The sequence below is a fragment of the Neltuma alba genome, unplaced genomic scaffold, assembly GCF_004799145.2.
Source record: "Neltuma alba isolate B1F8T4 unplaced genomic scaffold, ASM479914v2 tig00010132_pilon, whole genome shotgun sequence".
Classification (NCBI taxonomy): Eukaryota; Viridiplantae; Streptophyta; class Magnoliopsida; order Fabales; family Fabaceae; genus Neltuma; species Neltuma alba.
In genome coordinates, this window is record NW_021635080.1 from 34,805 (window position 1) to 55,316 (window position 20,512).

The following is a 20,512-nucleotide window of genomic DNA, read 5'->3' on the forward strand; positions in this document are numbered from 1 at the left end:
TTCCTTTTGTTCATTTGGGTTTAGTTCAAGTTGACCGAATATGACTCGTCAGTCTTTTATATAATATTTTACTTACATTAAATAAAATTAGCTTTTTATTTAAAAAAGAGAATTACAATAGAGTTTTAAAAAAAATAACTATTGAAAATTCCTAATAACAAATAAGAAATTCTTATTTTCTACCTTAAAATTTATTGTTTTAAACTATTCAGAGATTTTATAATAATTATGTTCTTTATTTTGTTGGACTTAATTGAAATTCTTCTTTAAAAAAAAAAACCAAGCTGGTGGGGGTCATTCATATGAATAACGAATAATTTAAGAATAAAATATATCGACTTCGTCTTTTGAGACCGCTAAATCATATGATTGACATATTATTTTGACCAAATTACTTATTCTTAATATAAATATTACTTAATAATTATCATTTAATGACATATCATACATTTTTATTTGAAATTAAAAAATAATTTTAATATTTTTTGTTATACTATTTAATTGATTACCATATTATAAATTTTATTAATTTACAAATACAAATTTTTATTTTACAATAAATCTTGTTTAGTTATTTAAACTTACTCGTGATGTAATTTTTTAAACATATATTAGTAAAAAATGTTTTGTAATTGTATATATGCATGTTCAATAAAATTATAAAGTTGTGTTTTAATTTATTAAATTTAATAAAAATAATAAATACATTATTAATAAATATTAATATTAAAAGATAAACTATAGATTTAGTATAATGAGGGGTAAAGTAGGAAATAAGATTTATTTTAACATTTTTTAATTAAAAAATATATATAAAGAATTTTTTCAAAATATTCTTTAACGATTTAAACTAAAATATATATGATCAAAATAGAAAAAAAAATATGTAATTAAAATAAAACAAAAAGATGATCAGAATATTTTATTTATAATTTAAATATTCTCCCCGCATCAGATGGAGATCCTGTCATCATTCAAAGCACTCTAACTCCTGTAGTACTGGGCCTTTAAAGTTATTGTACCGAGTGGGGGCCTTTGCAGACTTTGAATCTTGATCTCATCATATCAAATTATTGAGAAATTATAGTTTAAAGTAGTTTTTTCTGTGATGCCCAAAAATATTAAAAATAAATAATTATTATTATTTATTTGGATCATCTCCATAAAAAATTATTTGTGTTCGTGTAAGTTTATTTATATTATTTCAACATGAATTATTTAAGAAGGCTAGTATAAAATGTTTAAATTAAGTATTATATTTTATTTTAGAATTTAAATTAAATATTATATTTTATTTTAGAATTTATCATACCATTCATCCTGAATATTAAAATGTATAATAAATTTAATACTATCTCCTGGGACAGGGCATAGTCGGTTAAATATGGCTCTTTAATAATAATTAAGAAAAATACAATTTCGGGGGTTACAGTAAAAGAATCTCAATTATTAGTTTATTATGGCACTCTCACTTCTTCTTGTCTTGCTCAAAATTTTTGCTTCTGCTTCTGCTTCTCATGTTTCTGTGCTCTTTCCGCTTTCTATTTCTCACTTCCTTTCACTTTCTTTTAGCTCCCGTTGCCCTTATTTCTGTTCTCTGTCTCTATAAAACAAAAGGAGTTTTCTTTGGTAAACATCATTGAAGTGGCTGGAGAAAGAAGGCAAAGAAAGAAGGTAAAATCTTCATTGCAAAGAAAGATGAAATATTATTTATAATTAATCTTGTAAGTTTAATTAGTACTAAATTTCATTATATCAGTCTAATAAATTCTATTTGAGCTTCTTCAAATTTTTTTATTTTAATTACATGTTCTTAAACGAAAATTTACACCAAAAAAAGTATGAATACATTCTGATTATAACTATGCTGTTAAAATCGTTGTCCACTTCTGCATATTTTGTTTACTCTTTTACGTTTGCTCTAGTTATTTCTGCTATATGTAATGGAGTTGTGGAGATTAACGATAATTTTTTTTTTTAAATTTCAAATTCACTGTCACAGGGCTTGTTTGATTTGTTTCTGTTTGGCTGTTTGTGGTCTCTACGTTTCTCGGAATTCTGTCTCCCAAAAAAACAAAAGACAAGGTAAGAATAATATAATCAGATTTTGTTTATCCAGAGTACTAGTTTTTCTATTTGTCTTCATTCTGTAAATTAAATAAAACAAAATGAACTATATCAGTGAAGTAAATTAAATCAAAATGAATTAAGTTAGTGATTAAACAAACTTACTTAGAACTCGGGATCTTCCTATAATCTCACAAACTGCCTGCAAGTCTCTTGATCAAGGAAAGCGTTTTTTCTTAACTGGGATTAATTCTTATTTTTCTTGTCTCCTCGAATGGATAGCCTGCTCAGCATTAGCTTGAATATCTTTCCAGTCCCATCAATTATGTAATTGTTGTTGTTAACTTTGGAGATTTGAGAGAAATAAGAAGAAGAAAGATGGAAATCAGATTTATTATTCATGATAGAGCACATACTCATATAATCATTGTAACCCACTTGGGTTAACACTAATCATTTATTGCACAAAGATGACAAACAAAACCCATAACCTATGAGGATTCTTAAGGTGGGAGACCCAAATTAACCTCTCCCTTTCATAGTGAAGATTACATTATCTCATACTCTAAACACATCATACTAGACCTTTTATATGGACCTATCTCACTTAGCAAATGACTCAATTATCCCCTCTCTGACAGTTGTAACTAATGTTTCTTCATCTCGAGAATGGATGGGATATCATAGATGACCTACTAAGTATGAAATGCTTTTAATTGAGTTAAAAGTACCTATGTTGCTAAGATAATAGAAACAGAGATAAAAAGACATATATAAGAACTAATTAGATAGTTAATATTGGTCCTATATATAAGACCTATCTCACATGTTTATTAGTTTCTTTTTCAAATTAACTCTATTGATATTTTCCAACAATAATCAAGTAGAAAAGGGATGGAAAGAATTAAAGAAGATATTTATGATGTTTTAGAGAAAACATATTACATTAACTAATTTAACTAATATTCTTAATCTACTTATATTAATTAATTAGATTTTATATTAAAAATCGAAAAGTACTAAAATATCGTCCGATCCTATCCTTCGTACATTGTTGTACTAATTTTCCTCCTATCCTCGTCTGACTCCACATGTGGTCTCTATGCAGTACCATGACATAAGCCAGCTCTTTTGATTGGTAGGATTCATATTCTTTTTGTTCTGAATTGAGAATTTAATCATGAGCAACATTAAGTAGTTGATTTAATCACATCTTTCAGCATAATCATTTATAAGAATAATAAGCATAAGGATAAGATATAAACATAATAAAAATGTTTTATAAATAGGACTAGAGAAGTAATTGTTGAGGCATCTTACTCGTGGGATGACACATATGAGAGGACTTTGAAGTGGACTTCATTTAAAAAAAGAAAAAAAAGCAAAAAAATAGTTTCATCTCCTTTAACAGAGTCATTCTATCAGTTCGCCTTCCATTGCTCAAAGTTTTGCATTCTGTTTCTTCTTCTTCTTCTTCTCAACTTTAGTGCTCTTTTTTCTCTGAATTCTTCTTATTTCAATTTCATAACCAAAATACAGAAGCCGAAAAGAAGAGTCTCCGGCAAAGAACGTTGAAGTGTCTTTAAAAAAAAAAAAAGTAAAATATTTATAATTCTTACTGTGTTTCTTTCCCTCTTGTACGAATATTGTTATTTTTATTTGCATTTCCTTCCATGTTTAGTCTTTCATATGCTTTTCTGTTATAATATTTAGATCAAAACTTCTATTTAGTTATTTTTCCAGTTCAGATTATTATTTATTAGATTTTAAAGCATTCACATTGAATATCTTGAAATAGGTATAATTTTACTTTTTTAAAAAAATTGATACGAGTACTTCTTTTTGCTCTGATTTTTGTTGTTCTTCTTTTTTTTATTTCCTCCATTATCGGTTCGCAATAAATTTAAAAAATTGCTAAAATACATTTGATTATGTTTGTAATATTAACATTTCCATAATTCTTCCATTAAATTTAATCTTTTGGTGCTCCCTCTCCTCATGGTATTCTTTAAATATTATTGATAATTTTTAATAGGTTAAAAGTTAAAACTATAAATTTCATCCTAAAAATGTTCATTCACGCAGGACTTGTTTCGGGTTTGCTGCTCCCGCATTCTAGTGTATTTTTGTTGCTCCCATTCATCCATCTTTCAGGAAAGAAAAGGCAAAAAAGAGAGGTAATAATACATTTACTCTTCTTTGCTAACTTCTTGCCTCTTCGGTACCGCACCAGCAATTAGGACACCGGCCAACAGAAATCTCTTCTTTATTTTACTGTCTATACGGACGATGTCATCTGCTTCATCTACCCATTGCTGTGCTTCAGACTTAAAACTGAAAACTCCTCTTTTCCGAAACTTTCTCTTCACATCCCGATGCTTTGCTGCTAGTATTTTTTTTTTTATCAAAATTTTCAATATAACTGTTAAAACAACATAAATATTGAACTTCATATTTTTACTAGATTCACCGAACTTTGGACTTCGTTATTTGCTATGATGAGTAGGTAGCCTTCCATCTAACATGGATACAAACTAATTATAGTCAGTCTATGTGACTATCACATTACTGGCGTTTCAATTGTCAAATCGGTGTATCCCTAGTAATTAAATCATAAAGATAGATGCCGTCCAATGACTTATAATCTTTAAAAATGCAAATTATTACCTAGTTTAAAAAAGAGAAATAATGCGAGTAATCATTGTCTGCGAACAAATCCACTCATGCTTTGATTAATTAATCTGTTTAAAACCAAAATCATGAAGCTTAACCACCTCCAATCAGTAGCAGATTAAATAGCACGAAAATAGAGGAGGAAATTAAGTAATGAAATTAGAGTAGAACCCCAGACGAAACCTCTCATGCATAGATCAATATATGGATTTAGGTTCAGAAAATGGGTTCATAATCGTTGCTCATTACAAGCACAATCCATCAAATAGGTCTTGTTTCCTTTTTTGCTATATATTGAAATCTGCATGCAATTCTTTTTTTTTTTTTTCACATGACCGTTCTATTTAGTATTCTCTTTATTGCTATGGAAATGCATATTCCTTACTGTGCAAATGAATTTATCGTTGATCACTTTTTTTTTTTAAACATGGTTGATCCCTTTAATCTCACACTTATTATATATTTTTCTATTTATATTCTTTTTCTTATAACTAGTTCTTTCTCTTGTTTTCGTGGACAGAGTTTGTGCTCTTGCATTCTGGCTTGAGAATTTCTTTTATTGTCACCTGGTTTCTCTGAGAACGCACCAAAGTTTCTTTGAAAAAGGGTAAGGATATAGTCATTGTGGTTTTTTATTATTTATATGTTGTTTGTATATTTATGCTGCTATTTATTTACACACACATATATGTTAATTGTATTTAGAAAAATTAGAGAGAAGGACCTGGAGGAATTAATATTTATTGGAGAGGATCTTAAAAGTGTAATTCTTTAGGAGACCAAATATCAAAATATAAATTTATAAACATTAAAGTATCTCTAACTGAATCTCCTATCTTTTCTCTAACCACTAATTTTAATTTTCAAATTTAAATAATTAATTTAATTTAATTGTTAAGTCTTCAATAACTCCAACTGCCGCATCTCTCTTCCCCGTCCTGCCTCACTTCACGTTCCACAGTTTTTTGTTTTCGCTATGTTGGGGTTTTTTTTTTGTCAATTCAATTTTTAAACTCCGCACATGCAATCATTTAGTTTGCTTAGTTTGAATGCATTCATTTGGTTTGCAATTTTTTTTTGTTTACAATCAATTAAGCATAGATGGGGGAGATTATAGCTTCAAAATTTGAATCAAATGTAAGGTCAAATGTATTTGATTTGAACAATATTTATTGTTCTTACACCTGAAATTGATATCCGTAGAAATATCAAATATGGGTATAAGAGTAAAATAGTAGCGTAAAAAAATTTCTTTGACAAAAAAGGGATCCATAATCAGTTGTGAAGGTAGTGATAAGAGAAAATGCACGAGATTTAATTCAGTTGGGGGGCATTTTAATATTCTTAAATTTATGTTTTGATATTTGGTCCTCGTAATAACACTTTTTAAGTTCCTTCCTGATAAATATAATTTTTTAGGTCACTCTTTCTAATTTTCCCATAGTATTTTTATAATCAAATTGTTGGCATTTGGATTATGACCTTTATTACAAACGATTATACTATATTGTTTTGGAGTATGCATAACAAAGTAATAGTAAAGGAAGAAAGAAGAAAAGCCAAGGATGAAAAGCATAGAAAACCTCATAAAGGACCATGGAAACTATTAGAACTTATAGTGATTTTTTTCTTTCCGAAGTTTTGTGTTTCATAAGACCATCTTTTTTTTTTCTTCTTGGAGTATATATAGTATTTTGGTGCACATCAGGTATAAGTTTACGTGCATATTTGCATCTTTACATTTTTAATTTAAATAAATAATATTTTTCAAAAGTTCAGAATTTAGACGTTAATAATAATAATTAACAAAAAATGGAAGGATAATGAGAGTATTTTACTTTAATGATGATGATAGTCGCGATGGCCGCGGCACGCAGGGGGTGCTTCCCAAATGAGAAGAATATTCGTTGAAGAGTTTGATTAAATTGATAGTGGATATTATATCAATTCTTTTCTCACTGCAGAAGTTTACATGTGCGTTGTGCTTCTGCTTAACTATGTTCTCGCATTATTTCTCTTTAATAATCGTTTTCTTCTTCAACATTCCAAGGGGGGAAAAAAAAGGAGACTTCTCTGTTAGTTGAAATCTCCAGAGCCAAAAAAAAAGAGTAAGAATATTTGTGTAGACTTTGCGAAGTACTAATTCTTTGCCCATTATTAAACAACGCCATTTAAAAAAAAAAAGAAATGTATTTTGCTTGTGATTATGTGAATGAATTAATTGGTGATCACTTTAATCTCATGCTTATTATACATTTTTATTAATATTATTTCTCTCGTAACTAAAGCTCACATATTTTTGGTTGACAGGATTTGCATTCGTGTGTTTTGGTTTGAGAATCTCTTTCATTTTCTCTTGGTTTGACACTGAAATCTGAAAAAAAAAGTAAGTATATATTTTTATTTCATTGAGTTTCCTTAATTTCTATTATTTTTATGTTGTGTTGATGTTTTTATTACTATTTTCCTTACATATACATGCACAAATATGGTATTGTATGGTGAAATTTTCCCCCCCAAAATAAGTACCTGACCAAGAAAAAAAAAGTAAATATAATATTCTGAAACTTATTAAATTGTGGGTGCATAACTCTATGTTCTTATTTTTTGATTTCATCAATTGCTTTAATTTGTTCTGCTAAAAGAAAACTGAGAATGTTTTCCACCTCATCAATTTTATATGTTTTAGATTTTTAAAAACAATTTCATTTCGAATATTTATGATTTTTAAATCATAATTTTTTATCACTTAGGATAGAAGCATTACGATTTAGGGATGAATTTCTCCACTTCAGAATTTATCCGGTAGAATTTCTCCATTTTAGAGCAAACCCATGATCACGTTTTCTTCTTTACAGGTTGAAGTTTTACCTAAGTCTAGGGATGAATGCCAAAAGCATAAAAATATTTATATATATATATATATGTTAGGAACTCATAACAATAAATAAAATAAAGGACATAAGGTATTTTACTTAAATTATAATATTCCAGCAACAAAAGTGCTCTAAAAATCACAATAAAAGTGCTCTAAAAATCACAATAAAAGTGCTCAAAAATCACAATAAAGGTTTTGAAGTATTACCTGACTAGTTAAACTACTAGCAAATGTTGAATCTCTTGACTTGTTAAACTATCACCTCCAGTTTTTAATATAAGACTTGGCTGATTAATTTGGAAAAATTAAAGAAGTTGCTAAATTACTTTAAGCTATTTATATTTATTATTTTTTCAAACTAATTTGCCTAGTTTTTAAATTAATATATAGTCTGATGATCTACATGAGTATTTTAGAGAGATTATGTAACATATATTATAATTAAATAATTTAGTAACTTTATTAATCTTTTCAAATTAGACGACTGAGGACCAAAGGTAGGATCACAATTGAGTACTTTTGATGGTAGTAGACTATGTTTGTCCTATGGAGAATCAAATGGAGCCATACAAGTTAGCCAATTAAAGAACGGGCAAGCACTGTAATATCATATTGAATTCATTCTTATCTAATAAAAGTGACAAAGAGATAAGAGGATAAGAGGATATTTCAAATTAGCCATAAAATATGCACATTTTATCAGAATGAATTTATGAAATTTCAAACTTCATAATACTATAGAGTGATGGAAATTACAAAATACTTTAAGACGGTAAAGAGATACAAGATAATCCTATTTTGTGGCCAAGTTAAAAATTAGTTTACCTAATCTAAAGTAAATTATGTGAAAGCCTTGATTAAACTATCTTCATGATGGTTTACTTTCTTTCTTCTTCTCGTTTTTTAATTTCTAACCTTCCTTATTATTAAAGATCTCACTAATTATCACTTTAAATGTCATACGTATTATTTATTTTGTATTAATTTCTTTTGGCAAAATGTCACAAAAGGACATAAAGCCTTTTGGACTTGGTCTACATTTTTTAAAGGAGTCGGGAAAAAATATGCTGAAGAAAGGCTATTTGGCAAATCAGAGATGAAGAATAAGAGAATTGATTTTAAACATTTCCATCACCGAATGATTCTTTAAAAACGTTCAATAGCAGCAGTTTCCATTGGTAGCCATATGGAGGGTAAAGTTGAGATCGATGGTTTTGGAACTATTTGTGAAAGGCTAACTTAGTGTTTACTAAGATATACACAACTAGCTCAAATGTTCACTCTGCCATAACTAAGAAGGGTCCTAAAGTCTTTGTTATTTGTTAAACGCTGGAGAATGAATTACTTTGCTGATAAAGATATATCTTGAAATTTAAAAAAAAAATGTTGTGTATTGATTTGATGGATGAATACCCATTTTAATAGCCGTAATGGTGGCCATAAGCAGTCTAGAAAATAAAATAAAATAGTATTATAATATTCATTGTATTGCAAATTAATTTACAACTTTTCAGCACTTTTAATTTGCATTTTTAAAGATCTTAAGGCATAGGACAGCATCTTTCTGATTTAATTATTAGGGTTACACTAATTTGATGACTGAAATCCCAATAGTATGATAGTCATAGACTGACTCTAGTTTGCATCCATGTTAGATGGAGGGCTGCCTACTTGGCATAGCAAATAACGAAGCCCAAAGTTTGGTGAATTTAGTAAAAAATGAAGGTCAATATTTATGTTGTTTCAACAGTCATGTTGAAAATTTTGATCAAAAAAGGAAAATACTAGCAGCAAAGCATCAGGATGTGAAAAAAAAGTTTCAGAAAGGCAAAGGAGTTTTCAGTTTTAAGTCTGAAGCACAGCAATGGGTACATGAAGCAGATGGTATCATCGATACGGACACTAAAATAAAGAAGAGATTTCTTTTTGGCCAGTGTCCTGATTGCTGGTGGCAGTATCGAAGAGGCAAGGAGTTAGCAAAGAAGACTCGGCATATTGAATATCTACTGGGAAGATGTAACTCCACCATAGAAGCTTGTCGAGCAAATGTACCAGACATAAAATCCCTTTCTTCAGAAGATTTCATTCCTTTTAAGAGCAGAGTCAAATCTCCAAGATCTATTGAAGGCATTACAGGATGATAATTGCAATAATATGATTGGATTGCAAGGGATCGGGGGAGTAGGCAAAACTTCAATGGCAAAAGAAGTGGCTCATAAACTAAAAGAATCTAAATCGATTGACAAGTTCATCTTTCTTGTTGTCTCCCAGCCTCCTGATTTTAAAAAGATCCGTGAAGACCTTGCAAAAGGCTTAGGTTTGATAGATTTAATAAAGGAAGTGAACGAAGAAGACCTCTTAAATAGGATATGTTCCAAAATCACTAATATGGGCGAAAAGCTGCTGATAATACTAGATGATGTATGGAAAAAGTTTGATTTGACTGGAAACTTGGGGATTCCATCTGAACATCACTACAAGGGCTATAAGTTATTGATAACCACCCGTAATTTGGAAGTTTGTACAGAAATGGGATGCCAACAGATTAAACTACAGATGTTGACCGATGAAGAGGCATTGAATCTTTTTGAAACACATGCTACTCATAATAGTTCCTCTCGTGGTTTGAAGGGGATGCCACAAAAAATTGTGAAGCATTGTGGTGGGTTACCAATTGCAATTTTAGCAATAGCAAAAGCATTGAAAAATCAGCCCAGATCATTCTGGAAGTATGCTTTGAAGACCTTGGAAGACCATGGTGTTGATCAAAATTTGGAAGAGGCTTATAAATGCCTGAAGTTAAGCTATGATAACTTGAAAAATCAAAAGGCCAGAAAGCTCTTTTTGATATCTTCTTTGTTCCCCGAGGATTTTGAAATTCCTATAAAGGTTTTAATCAAAATCGGTATAGGATTAGGCTCTGTTAATGAAATTGACAACTACCATTTAACGACAATAGAAGTGCATGGAGCTATAATGGAACTCATATCTTCTTCTTTATTATTGAATGGTAAGGAAGGATGTGTAAGGATGCATGATTTGGTTCGCGAAGTAGCCTTATGGATAGGAGAAAATGATATTCAGTTTCTTGTGGAAACACCTATAAGAAGAAACTTGAGATATCTATCTTGGAGGATTGATTATTTTCCTGATGAATTTGATGGAAATAAATTGGAGGTTCTGTTACTATTTCTAGATGAGTTAGAGGATTTGAATGTCTTGGATACAGTCTTTAAAGGGATGACGAGCCTCAAAGTTTTGCTTTTAATTAATGTCGCCAGAGTTCCAGCTCTATCATTGATGAATTCGCTTGAACCATTGAAGGATATTCGAACGCTTATCCTGCAAAGTTTGAAGTTAGGTGACATCCGTGCCTTAGGAAACTTGTTGAGTCTCAATACTCTTCAGTTTTTGAATTGTTCAATCATTGAGTTACCAAGAGAATTTTTGAAACTAAAGAAGTTGGGATCGTTAGAGGTTGAAAGATGTAAAATCGAGAAGAACAATCCTTTTAAAGTGATTGAAAGATGTACCCAGTTAGAAGAGTTAACTTTTGTTGCTAATAGGTGTGACAATGAAGAAAACAATGCAATTTCTGAAAATGGATCTCCTCTTACATTACACAGATATTGTATATCTTCTGAGGACCTTTCAAGTTATTTTGAGAAGTATGATTCCATGTCAAGATGTGTTCAATAGATGATCGATTAAGTCATTTGGTCTCAGAGGCAACATTTAAGCAACTTGTCAAAGGAGCTGAACTTCTTATCTTGGAAGGAAAGGATGCGCCAAGAATATGGAAAAATTCTATCCTTGATGATATTGTTGCAACAGATGATCGAGGCATGATGAATGATTTGATTGTTCTTCATTTGAGTTCATGTCCTTATGTGGAGTTCCCCATAGATACTAAAGATCATGATTCTGGTGTGGCTGGTTTTTGTAATTTGTTTGGATTACATCTCTCTAATGTAGAAGTTGAAGATTTATGTCATGGTCCTCTACCGTCTGGCGTTTGGGAGCAATTAGGGATTATGAAGTTGAATCAGTGCCATAGACTGAAGAGCATATTATCTAATGGCAACTACAACTTATGTCATCTTAAGTCCATGAAACTGGAACATTGTCCAATGTTAGCGTCAGTTTTCCAACCATCCACTGCACGAAGTCTGATGAGGCTGGAAAAATTAACAATTAGCAACTGTAGTGCATTGGAATGCATTATGGTGAGTGAAGACAGTGATAGTAACCTAAAGAGTTACCATGACTCATTGTTCCCAAAATTGAAAAAACTTCGAATTGGATGGTGCAGCAAGTTAAGAAGAATATTGCCAATCCTATTCGCTGGAGGTCTTGCATCTTTGGAAATGTTGAGTATATATCAATGTGAGCAGCTGGAATACATGTTTGATAAGTTTGAAGAGGGCGAAGATGCTATGCTCCCCTCACTGGAAGAGCTGGAACTTTCTGGAGTACCAAGTTTCATTGGAATGTGCAAAGAACATGACCAACTCGTGAGTTCATCAATGCAGAAGCCATCATCTCCACATTCAAGACATAATTGTTCCAGCAACATGAATCAAAGTCCTGCCAGACGTGCTTTCTCCTGGGTTCAAGCATGTTGTTCTCTCAATAAATTGAGACCCGCCAGTGAAGATACCAAAATTACTGTTCCTGAACAAAGACCGCATGACCACACAGTCCCACAGGTATGCTACACTTGCCTCACTATTTTTGTTCAAATATCTCTCTTAAATAAATGGTTTACTATTGTGGTATTAAATATCTATTGTGATCCATGTTGTGATATACTATTCAAAAGTGAAGTGCTAAATTTTTAGGGTTGATATTAACATTTGTTACCAAAAACGACTTTGAACAAAATAAAAAGATGTAGAATAAAATTACATGAGTGTTCGAATTAACCTATGAAATTTATTATAACAACTTTTCCTAAAACTATCAGGATAACTAGCAACATTATGAATCAATTATTTAAAATAGTGCATAAAAACGTTAGGGATAATTAATCTCCAGGTCCTTATAGTTTCATCTGATTTTTAATTAGGTCCTTATAAAATTTTTTCTTTTTATCAGATCCTTTTACTTTCGTGTGTTTTTAATTAGGTCCTTCTATTTTTTTTCTTTTTATCAGGTCCTTATAGTTTCACTTATTTTTTAATTAGGTGCTTTGTAGTTTTTGAAAAATTATTTATTAACATTATTCTTTAAAATTAATTTCATTTTTAAATTAATAATTATATAATTGGACAAAATAATTAATATAATCATTTAGTAATTAATAAATAATCAGAATAATAATTATACTTAAATATAAATTATTTATAATCATATTTTAATTTTAGATAAATTTATTATTATAATTTGAATTTTATAATTATAAAAATTCGAATTGAAAATAAATAATATATTTGTTTAACTAAAAATTTAAAAAAATATTAACATAAGATTGTTACAATAATTTATTATTTTTAAAATGTTATTATTTGTAAAATAAAGAATAAAAACTACAAGGACCTAATTAAAAACAAAGTAAAACAATAAGGACCTGATAAAAAGAAAAAAAATTATAAGGACTTGATTAAAAATATATGAAAGTATAAGGATCTGATAAAAAGAAAAAAAATTATAGAGACCTGATTAAAAACCATTTGAAACTATAAGGACTTATATATTAATTATCCCAAAACGTTATTTGGCACCATATTCATTTGAAAAAAAAATTTGAAAATTTTAGTTGTCAAAGTTTCAATTAATTTGATGTTTTAATTACCATTAATTTGATCTTAACGATTTCAAAATGTCAAATGAAATATCTTTCAAGGTTCGAGTACCTTACTGACATCTATGGATCAATGAAGTTCCACCTAAATGGGCTATGATCTTTCGTTAACTACTACTTCTCATGCTAATATTAATAATTATAACACCGCATTCAATTTATTTAACATTTTGAAATAATTTACTTTTATGTTTAATTATCTGACTTTTTCTTTTTGATCAGAAGTGTAAAATCACAAAAACAAAACAGAACCACTCAAAGTTTAAAGGCAGAGAAAACAACAGAAACCCAAAAAACTATGAAAAAGCATAAACAAGAACGCGAAAAACATCCAAAGACAACACTGAACTGGTTCACTCCCATAGCAGTAGCAGAGAACAAACAGATCTGGTTCACTCCTATAGCAGCAGCCGAGAACAAACCGTGAGAGAGAAGGGGAGATGATGAAAAATCCATCCAAGAACACACTCCCTTAATGTACTTGAAGCTGCACACCAAAACAAACACAAAACCAGGCAAGCCAAGAAGAGCACCAGTTAACAATCCATCTAGAGGAGGAACGAACAAACAAAAGAAGAAATTACTGGGATTGGGGGGCATAAAACCCAACCATAGAGGCCACAAACCCATTACAAAACTCCTTAGCTCATCCAAAGAAGCTAAGTTGCAACAGACGGCGACAAATTCCACAGGGAAAATGCTCTCATGGAAGAAGCTCCACCAATCACAGCCAAGCTGAGCAAAATCAACAGAGAGAATCAGAAGCTTTTTTCCTCTAGATTTCCAGTCAACCAGTGACCAATCTTCAAAGCCACAGCAGAAGCAAATCTCCCTCTCAAACCAGAAGCATCAATCCCAGCAACTACTAACACTAAATTCTTAAAATCAAAAACAGACTAAGGACATCCAGGCGGCACCCATCTTAAATCATCCTTAATTTTTGGTGAATCCCTTTTGATTGCCACATAGAAACTAAACTTCTGGACCTTCCCTTCAGTAAAGATTGCAGCAAAGTAAACAAATGAACTGCCAATAAATCCCAAGCTAACGGCTTCTTCCTCCAACATATCCTTGTCTTGAAAGGACAACAAACTAAAGCCCCCTATCACCTTTGAAAAAACTATGGCAAGCACTATCTCAGATAAAACCAATGGTTTAAACCAGCAGCAACAATCATTTTGAACAGAAACCAAGGTTTTTCTCATATTCCAAAACCACCGAGAAGCATAAATTAGACCAACCAGCACGACACATACGTCATAACCAGCAATCAAACCCTACGAACAAAAGGACTTTACAAAGAGGCTATTCGAAGAAAGAGTAACAGATTTTGTTACCTCACAAGGCCAAGGCAAAAGAATCCCGCGAAATAGACTTATATCAAGGCGACAATGCGAGATTAGCTTAAATTGAGAATCATCGATCCCTCGCTCATATATCTATTTTGAAGAAACAACTGATTTGCTCGCAACACATAGAACTCTCCTTCACCCATTCTCCTCTGAGAAAAATAGCTTTCAGATTTCACCATCTCTGGTGCTATTCCCATTGATTCCCAGCGTGCACTCGGCCATTCCGTTTTCCTCTTCGCCATTCTTGTTGAGGCTCTTAATCGTGCTGCCCACTGATCTCCCACCTTCAAATCCCTAACCAGCAAAACTTCAGAACTTGCCCTCATCTTCAGATCTTGCAGAATCTCTAACTCACGAACACACCAACGCACACACACTGGACTCACTCTCCCCTGGCCGCTGCCGAGGAGAGGACGCCGATGGAAGTCGCTCACCAAAGGGGCCGTTTGTGCGCTCACAGGAGGAGAGAATTCTCTCTCACGAGAGGAGAGATTTTTTTAACTGTTTAATTATTTGACTTACATAATAGAATAATTTAATTATTTATTTAATGGAACTGTATGGACCAAATTAATATTAGTTACGACAAATGGATCAAATTGAACATACTTTACTGATTATTTATACTGGAATAAGAATAATTTATTTTATTTATTATTTTTCATGTTAAAAATATTTTGATTTGATTCACTATGTATGTACTATATTTAAATTTTATGCATTGTTTGTTTTGGAATAAGAATGATTTATTTCAAATATTTTACGGATTCCAATGTTTGTTTGGACAGTTGAATTTGAATACCACACCGACAATAAACATTTTAAATTAAACAGTTTTATTGTGTTTGAAGCATTTTACTCAAAATTTTGTCAAGAGAGTGCAGAATGCGGTAATAAACAAATCAAGCGGTCGTCTAGTTTTGTATAACAGTATATTTGAAAAAGAAATGAAACGATATTATTATTTTGATTCATTGTTACGCTGTGATATTATCTGTCGTATATTACAGCATAAAAATTATTGCGTCTTTAAATTTTATTGATTGTTTCCTTTTGCAATAAGAGTGATTTATTTTAGCGATTGATGTTTTGTATAAAATATTTTTATTTATATGTAGTAATGTATATGTAAATTTTATATATTGTTTGTTCGGAATAAGATTGATTTATTTTCTTGGCGATAAATATAACTTTCTCGAGATTTGTGTTTATAGGAATTAGATTCATCCACATGTGGAGTTTTTCTTTGCCACGCGGTTCAAAGCCTTTTGGTGCAATCATTGAAGAATGTAAGGGAAATAATACTATGGGAATGTGGGAACATATTATCACTGTCAACTTTATCCATTGCGGCCTCAACAATTTCGTTGGAAAGTTTGTCAATCAGGCGATGTCATAAACTGAAGTGCATCACAACACACGAGGGATATGCTCAAGTTGATAATAAGAATTATTGTTCCATTTTTCCAACACTAGAGAATCTGGAAATTGAGTATTGCAAGGAGTTGGAATTTTTATTTCAATCAGCAATATCTGGTGGTCTTCAAAAATTGAAGTCTTTGAAAATCTGGGGATGTCCTAAACTGAAGTGCATCACAACACATGAGGGAGATGCTCAAGTTGATAATAAGAATTATTGTTCCATTTTCCCAACACTAGAGAATCTGGAAATTTGGAATTGCGAGGAGTTGGAATTTGTATTTCAATCAGCAATATCTGGTGGTCTTCAAAAATTGAAGTCTTTGAAAATCTGCGGATGTCATAAACTGAAGTGCATCACAACACATGAGGGAGATGCTCAAGTTGATAATAAGAATTATTGTTCCATTTTCCCAACACTAGAGAAGCTGGAAATCAAGTTTTGCAGGGAGTTGGAATTTGTATTTCGATCATCAATATCTGGTGGTCTTCAAAAATTGAAGTCCTTGACAATTAGGAAAGTTCCTGAACTAAAATATGTTGTTGGGAAGCACCAGCAAGATCAGCAAAATGAAGAGCTGCATTTCGACCTCCCTGCTTTGGCGACCCTTTACATTGAAGATGCGCCAAAGATCAAAAGCATTTGTGCTAAGAATTATAAGATGGATCTGGCATCTCTTCAGAATGTTGAGCTGTGCAATTGTAGCATTAAATCTTTCGATGATTATGACATGGTGAATTTGCCGACTTCAGAGGTATACTCTCTTTAACTTCTGTGCATATGATTTGTTCTGTTTTGATAATGTTAATTACAAATGGAGTGTTATTTGATCAAAAAGAAATTATTTATGATCGTCTTTATATGTTGAGCGTTTTTTCCCCCGCTCAATTAAGCTTTTAGATTAATTGTTTATTAACAAGTATTGAATTAATTGTTGCCTAACAAGGGTGATATTAATATATGGTTACCAATAAAGACTTCGAATGAAAAAAGGTTATGAATTGATTATGCAACTTAACACGTAAAATTATGTCATTTAGCTCCATATATATTTAGGAAATGAAATTTTTATTACTCAAAGTTTCAACTAGTTTGATGTCTTAAGTAGCATTAATTTGGTCTTAATGATTTCAAAATGTCAGATGAAATATATCTCAAGCTTTGAGTGCCTTATTGACATCAACGTAACATAATTTCACTTAATATGCTGTGTTCTGTTATTAACTACTACTACTTACGTATGATGATAATTTAATTATTTATTCAATGAAACTGTATGGACCACCTTTTTTTATTATACACATGGACCACCTTAATATTAAATAAAACATATGGGTCGAATTGCAAATCTTTTACAGATTCCAATCTTTATCTATATATGTCGGACGCAATAAGACAAACACAGGCAATAATCATTTTAAATTGAAAAGATTTTTTTCCCCATTATAAGCATTTTATGTGATTTTTATTAACAAGTTATCAAATGGAATGGGGTGTAAGGCAGCTCATAAAGAGTTGAATTAAGTTTTTGTTTTCTTTGATATTATTTGTCGTATATGATATGACTACATAAAAAATTTACATACTCAAATTTTCACTGATTGTTTTTTCCCAATAAATCTTCGCTGATTGTTTGTTTTGGAATAAGAATAATTTATTTTACTAATTGTTGTTGTTAAAAATATCTTTGATTTTTTTGAGCAAAAAAAATATCATTGATTTATTATGCATTATTATATATTCCAATTTTGCATATCGTTTATTTTAAAATAAGAGTGATTTATTCTGTTGGTGGTAGATATAACTTTTTAAAGATTTGTGTTTGTAGGAATTAAATTCATCTACAGATGGAGTTCCTCCTTTCCATGCATCTCAAATCTTATTATGTATTAATGTATATTTAAATTTTATATATTGTTTGTTCTGGAATAAGAATGATTTATTTTTTTGATTTATTATGCATTGATTTGTGTTTGTAGGAATTAGATGCATCCACAGAAGGAGTTCCTCCTTTCCTTGTATCTCAAAGCCTTTTGGTGCAATCATTGAGGAATGTAAGGAAAATAATACTACGGAAATGTGGGAACATATTATCACTGTCAACTTTATCCATTGCGGCCTCAACAATTTCGTTGGAAAGTTTGTCAATCAGGGAATGTCATAAACTGAAGTGCATCACAACACATGAGGGATATGCTCAAGTTGATAATAAGAATTATTGTTCCATTTTCCCAACACTAGAGAATCTGGAAATTTGGAATTGCGAGGAGTTGAAATTTTTATTTCAATCAGCAATATCTGGTGGTCTTCAAAAATTGAAGTCTTTGAAAATCTGCGGATGTCATAAACTGAAGTGCATCACAACACATGAGGGAGATGCTCAAGTTGATAATAAGAATTATTGTTCCATTTTCCCAACACTAGAGAAGCTGGAAATCAAGTTTTGCAGGGAGTTGGAATTTGTATTTCGATCATCAATATCTGGTGGTCTTCAAAAATTGAAGTCCTTGACAATTAGGAAAGTTCCTGAACTAAAATATGTTGTTGGGAAGTACCAGCAAGATCAGCAAAAGGAAGAGCTGCATTTCGACCTCCCTGCTTTGGCGACCCTTTACATTGAAGATGCGCCAAAGATCAAAAGCATTTGTGCTAAGAATTATAAGATGGATCTGGCATCTCTTCAGAATGTTGAGCTGTGCAATTGTAGCATTAAATCTTTCGATGATTATGACATGGTGAATTTGCCGACTTCAGAGGTATACTCTCTTTAACTTCTGTGCATATGATTTGTTCTGTTTTGATAATGTTAATTACAAATGGAGTGTTATTTGATCAAAATGAAATTATTTACGACCGTCCTTATATGTTGAGCGTTTTTTCCGCTCAATTTAGCTTTTAGATTAATTGTTTATTAACAAATATTGAATTGATTGTTGCCTAACAAGGGTGATATTAATATATGGTTAGCAATGAAGACTTCAAATCAAAAAAAGATTGTGAATGGATTATGCAAATTCACACGCAAAATTACGTCATTTAGCTTCACATACACACATATACATATTTGGGATGCAAATTAACACGTAAAATTACGTCATTTAGCTCCACACACACACACCCACATATTTGGGAAAATGAAACTTTTATTACTCATAGTCTCAACCCGTTTGGTGTTTTAATTAGCATTAGTTTGGTCTCAATGATTTCAAAATGTCAGATAAAATATATCTCAAGGTTCGAGTGCCTTGTTGACATTGATACAATTTTAGTTAATGTGCTGTGCTCTTTTTTTAACTACTCCTATAGTACTTAGGTATGTGGATAATTTAATTATTTATTTAATGAAATTGTATGGACCAAGTTAATATTAAATAAAACATTTGAGTCAAATTGCAAATCTTTTACAGATTCTGATCTTTATCCGTGTGTCCGACAGAATAACACACACAAAGGCACTAATCATTTTAAATTGAAAAGATTTTTTTCCCATTATAAACATTTTACATAATTTTTTATTAACAAATTATCAAATGGAAAGGGGCGTAAGGGGGCTCACGAAGAGTTGAATTGAGTTTTTATTTGCTATGATATTATTCGCTGTATATGATATGACTACATAAAAAATTTACATACTCAAATTTTACTGATTGTTTTTTTCAATAAATCTTCACTGATTGTTTGTTTTGGAATAAGAATGATTTATTTTACTAATTATTGTTATGTTAAAAATATCTTTGATTTATTGGGTATTATTATATATTCCAATCTTGCATATTGTTTATTTTAAAATAAGAGTGATTTATTCTGTTGGTGATAGATATAACTTTTTAAAGATTTGTGTTTGTAGGAAATAAATTCATCTACATGTAGAGTTCCTCCTTTCCATGCATCTCAAATCTTGTTGGCGCAATCATTGAAGAATGTTACGACAATACGACTGGTCGAATGTTGGAACATAATATCATTGTCAACTCTATCCCTTGCCTCAACAATTTTGTTGGAAGATTTGACAATACTGAACTGTCATAAACTGAAGTGCATAGTAGAAGATGAGGCAGATGCTGGAACTCACATGAACTACAATTATTCCATCTTTCCAAAGTTGAAACGGTTATCAGTTTCAGGCCGCAACGCATTGGAATATTTATTCCCAGCACATGCTTTCAGATGCCCTGCATATTTGGAGTCTCTGAATATCACAAGGGCTCCTTTGTTGAAATATGTATTTGGAAGAAGCCAACATGAAAACAGTACAACTCATCAGAATGAGAGTATCAAAATTCCCGTGGACATCCCGACTTTAAAAGATCTTTTAATTA

At 30.9% G+C, this 20,512-nt stretch overlaps 1 protein-coding gene across 1 annotated transcript; it reads left to right on the forward strand.

Annotated features, from left to right (window-relative positions):
* The first annotated feature begins 9,814 nt into the window (after positions 1–9,814).
* LOC114754340 (uncharacterized) lies at positions 9,815–18,964 on the forward strand. The gene is made up of 4 exons (XM_028943112.1): positions 9,815–11,273; positions 11,345–12,327; positions 15,988–16,947; positions 18,173–18,964. Exons 1-4 carry the CDS (start codon positions 9,815–9,817, stop codon positions 18,962–18,964), a joined length of 4,194 nt encoding a protein of 1,397 aa, XP_028798945.1.
* Positions 18,965–20,512: the final 1,548 nt, after the last annotated feature.

What these genes read in the sequence shown, in the direction of transcription:
- LOC114754340 (XM_028943112.1), top strand. Translation starts at nt 9,815, where the DNA reads ATGGCAAAAGAAGTGGCTCATAAACTAAAAGAATCTAAATCGATTGAC. An exon ending in ATCTTCTGAGGACCTTTCAA is followed by an intron (nt 11,274 to 11,344) that starts GTTATTTTGAGA and finishes ATTTGGTCTCAG; the next exon opens with AGGCAACATTTAAGCAACTT. An exon ending in ATGACCACACAGTCCCACAG is followed by an intron (nt 12,328 to 15,987) that starts GTATGCTACACT and finishes TTGTGTTTATAG; the next exon opens with GAATTAGATTCATCCACATG.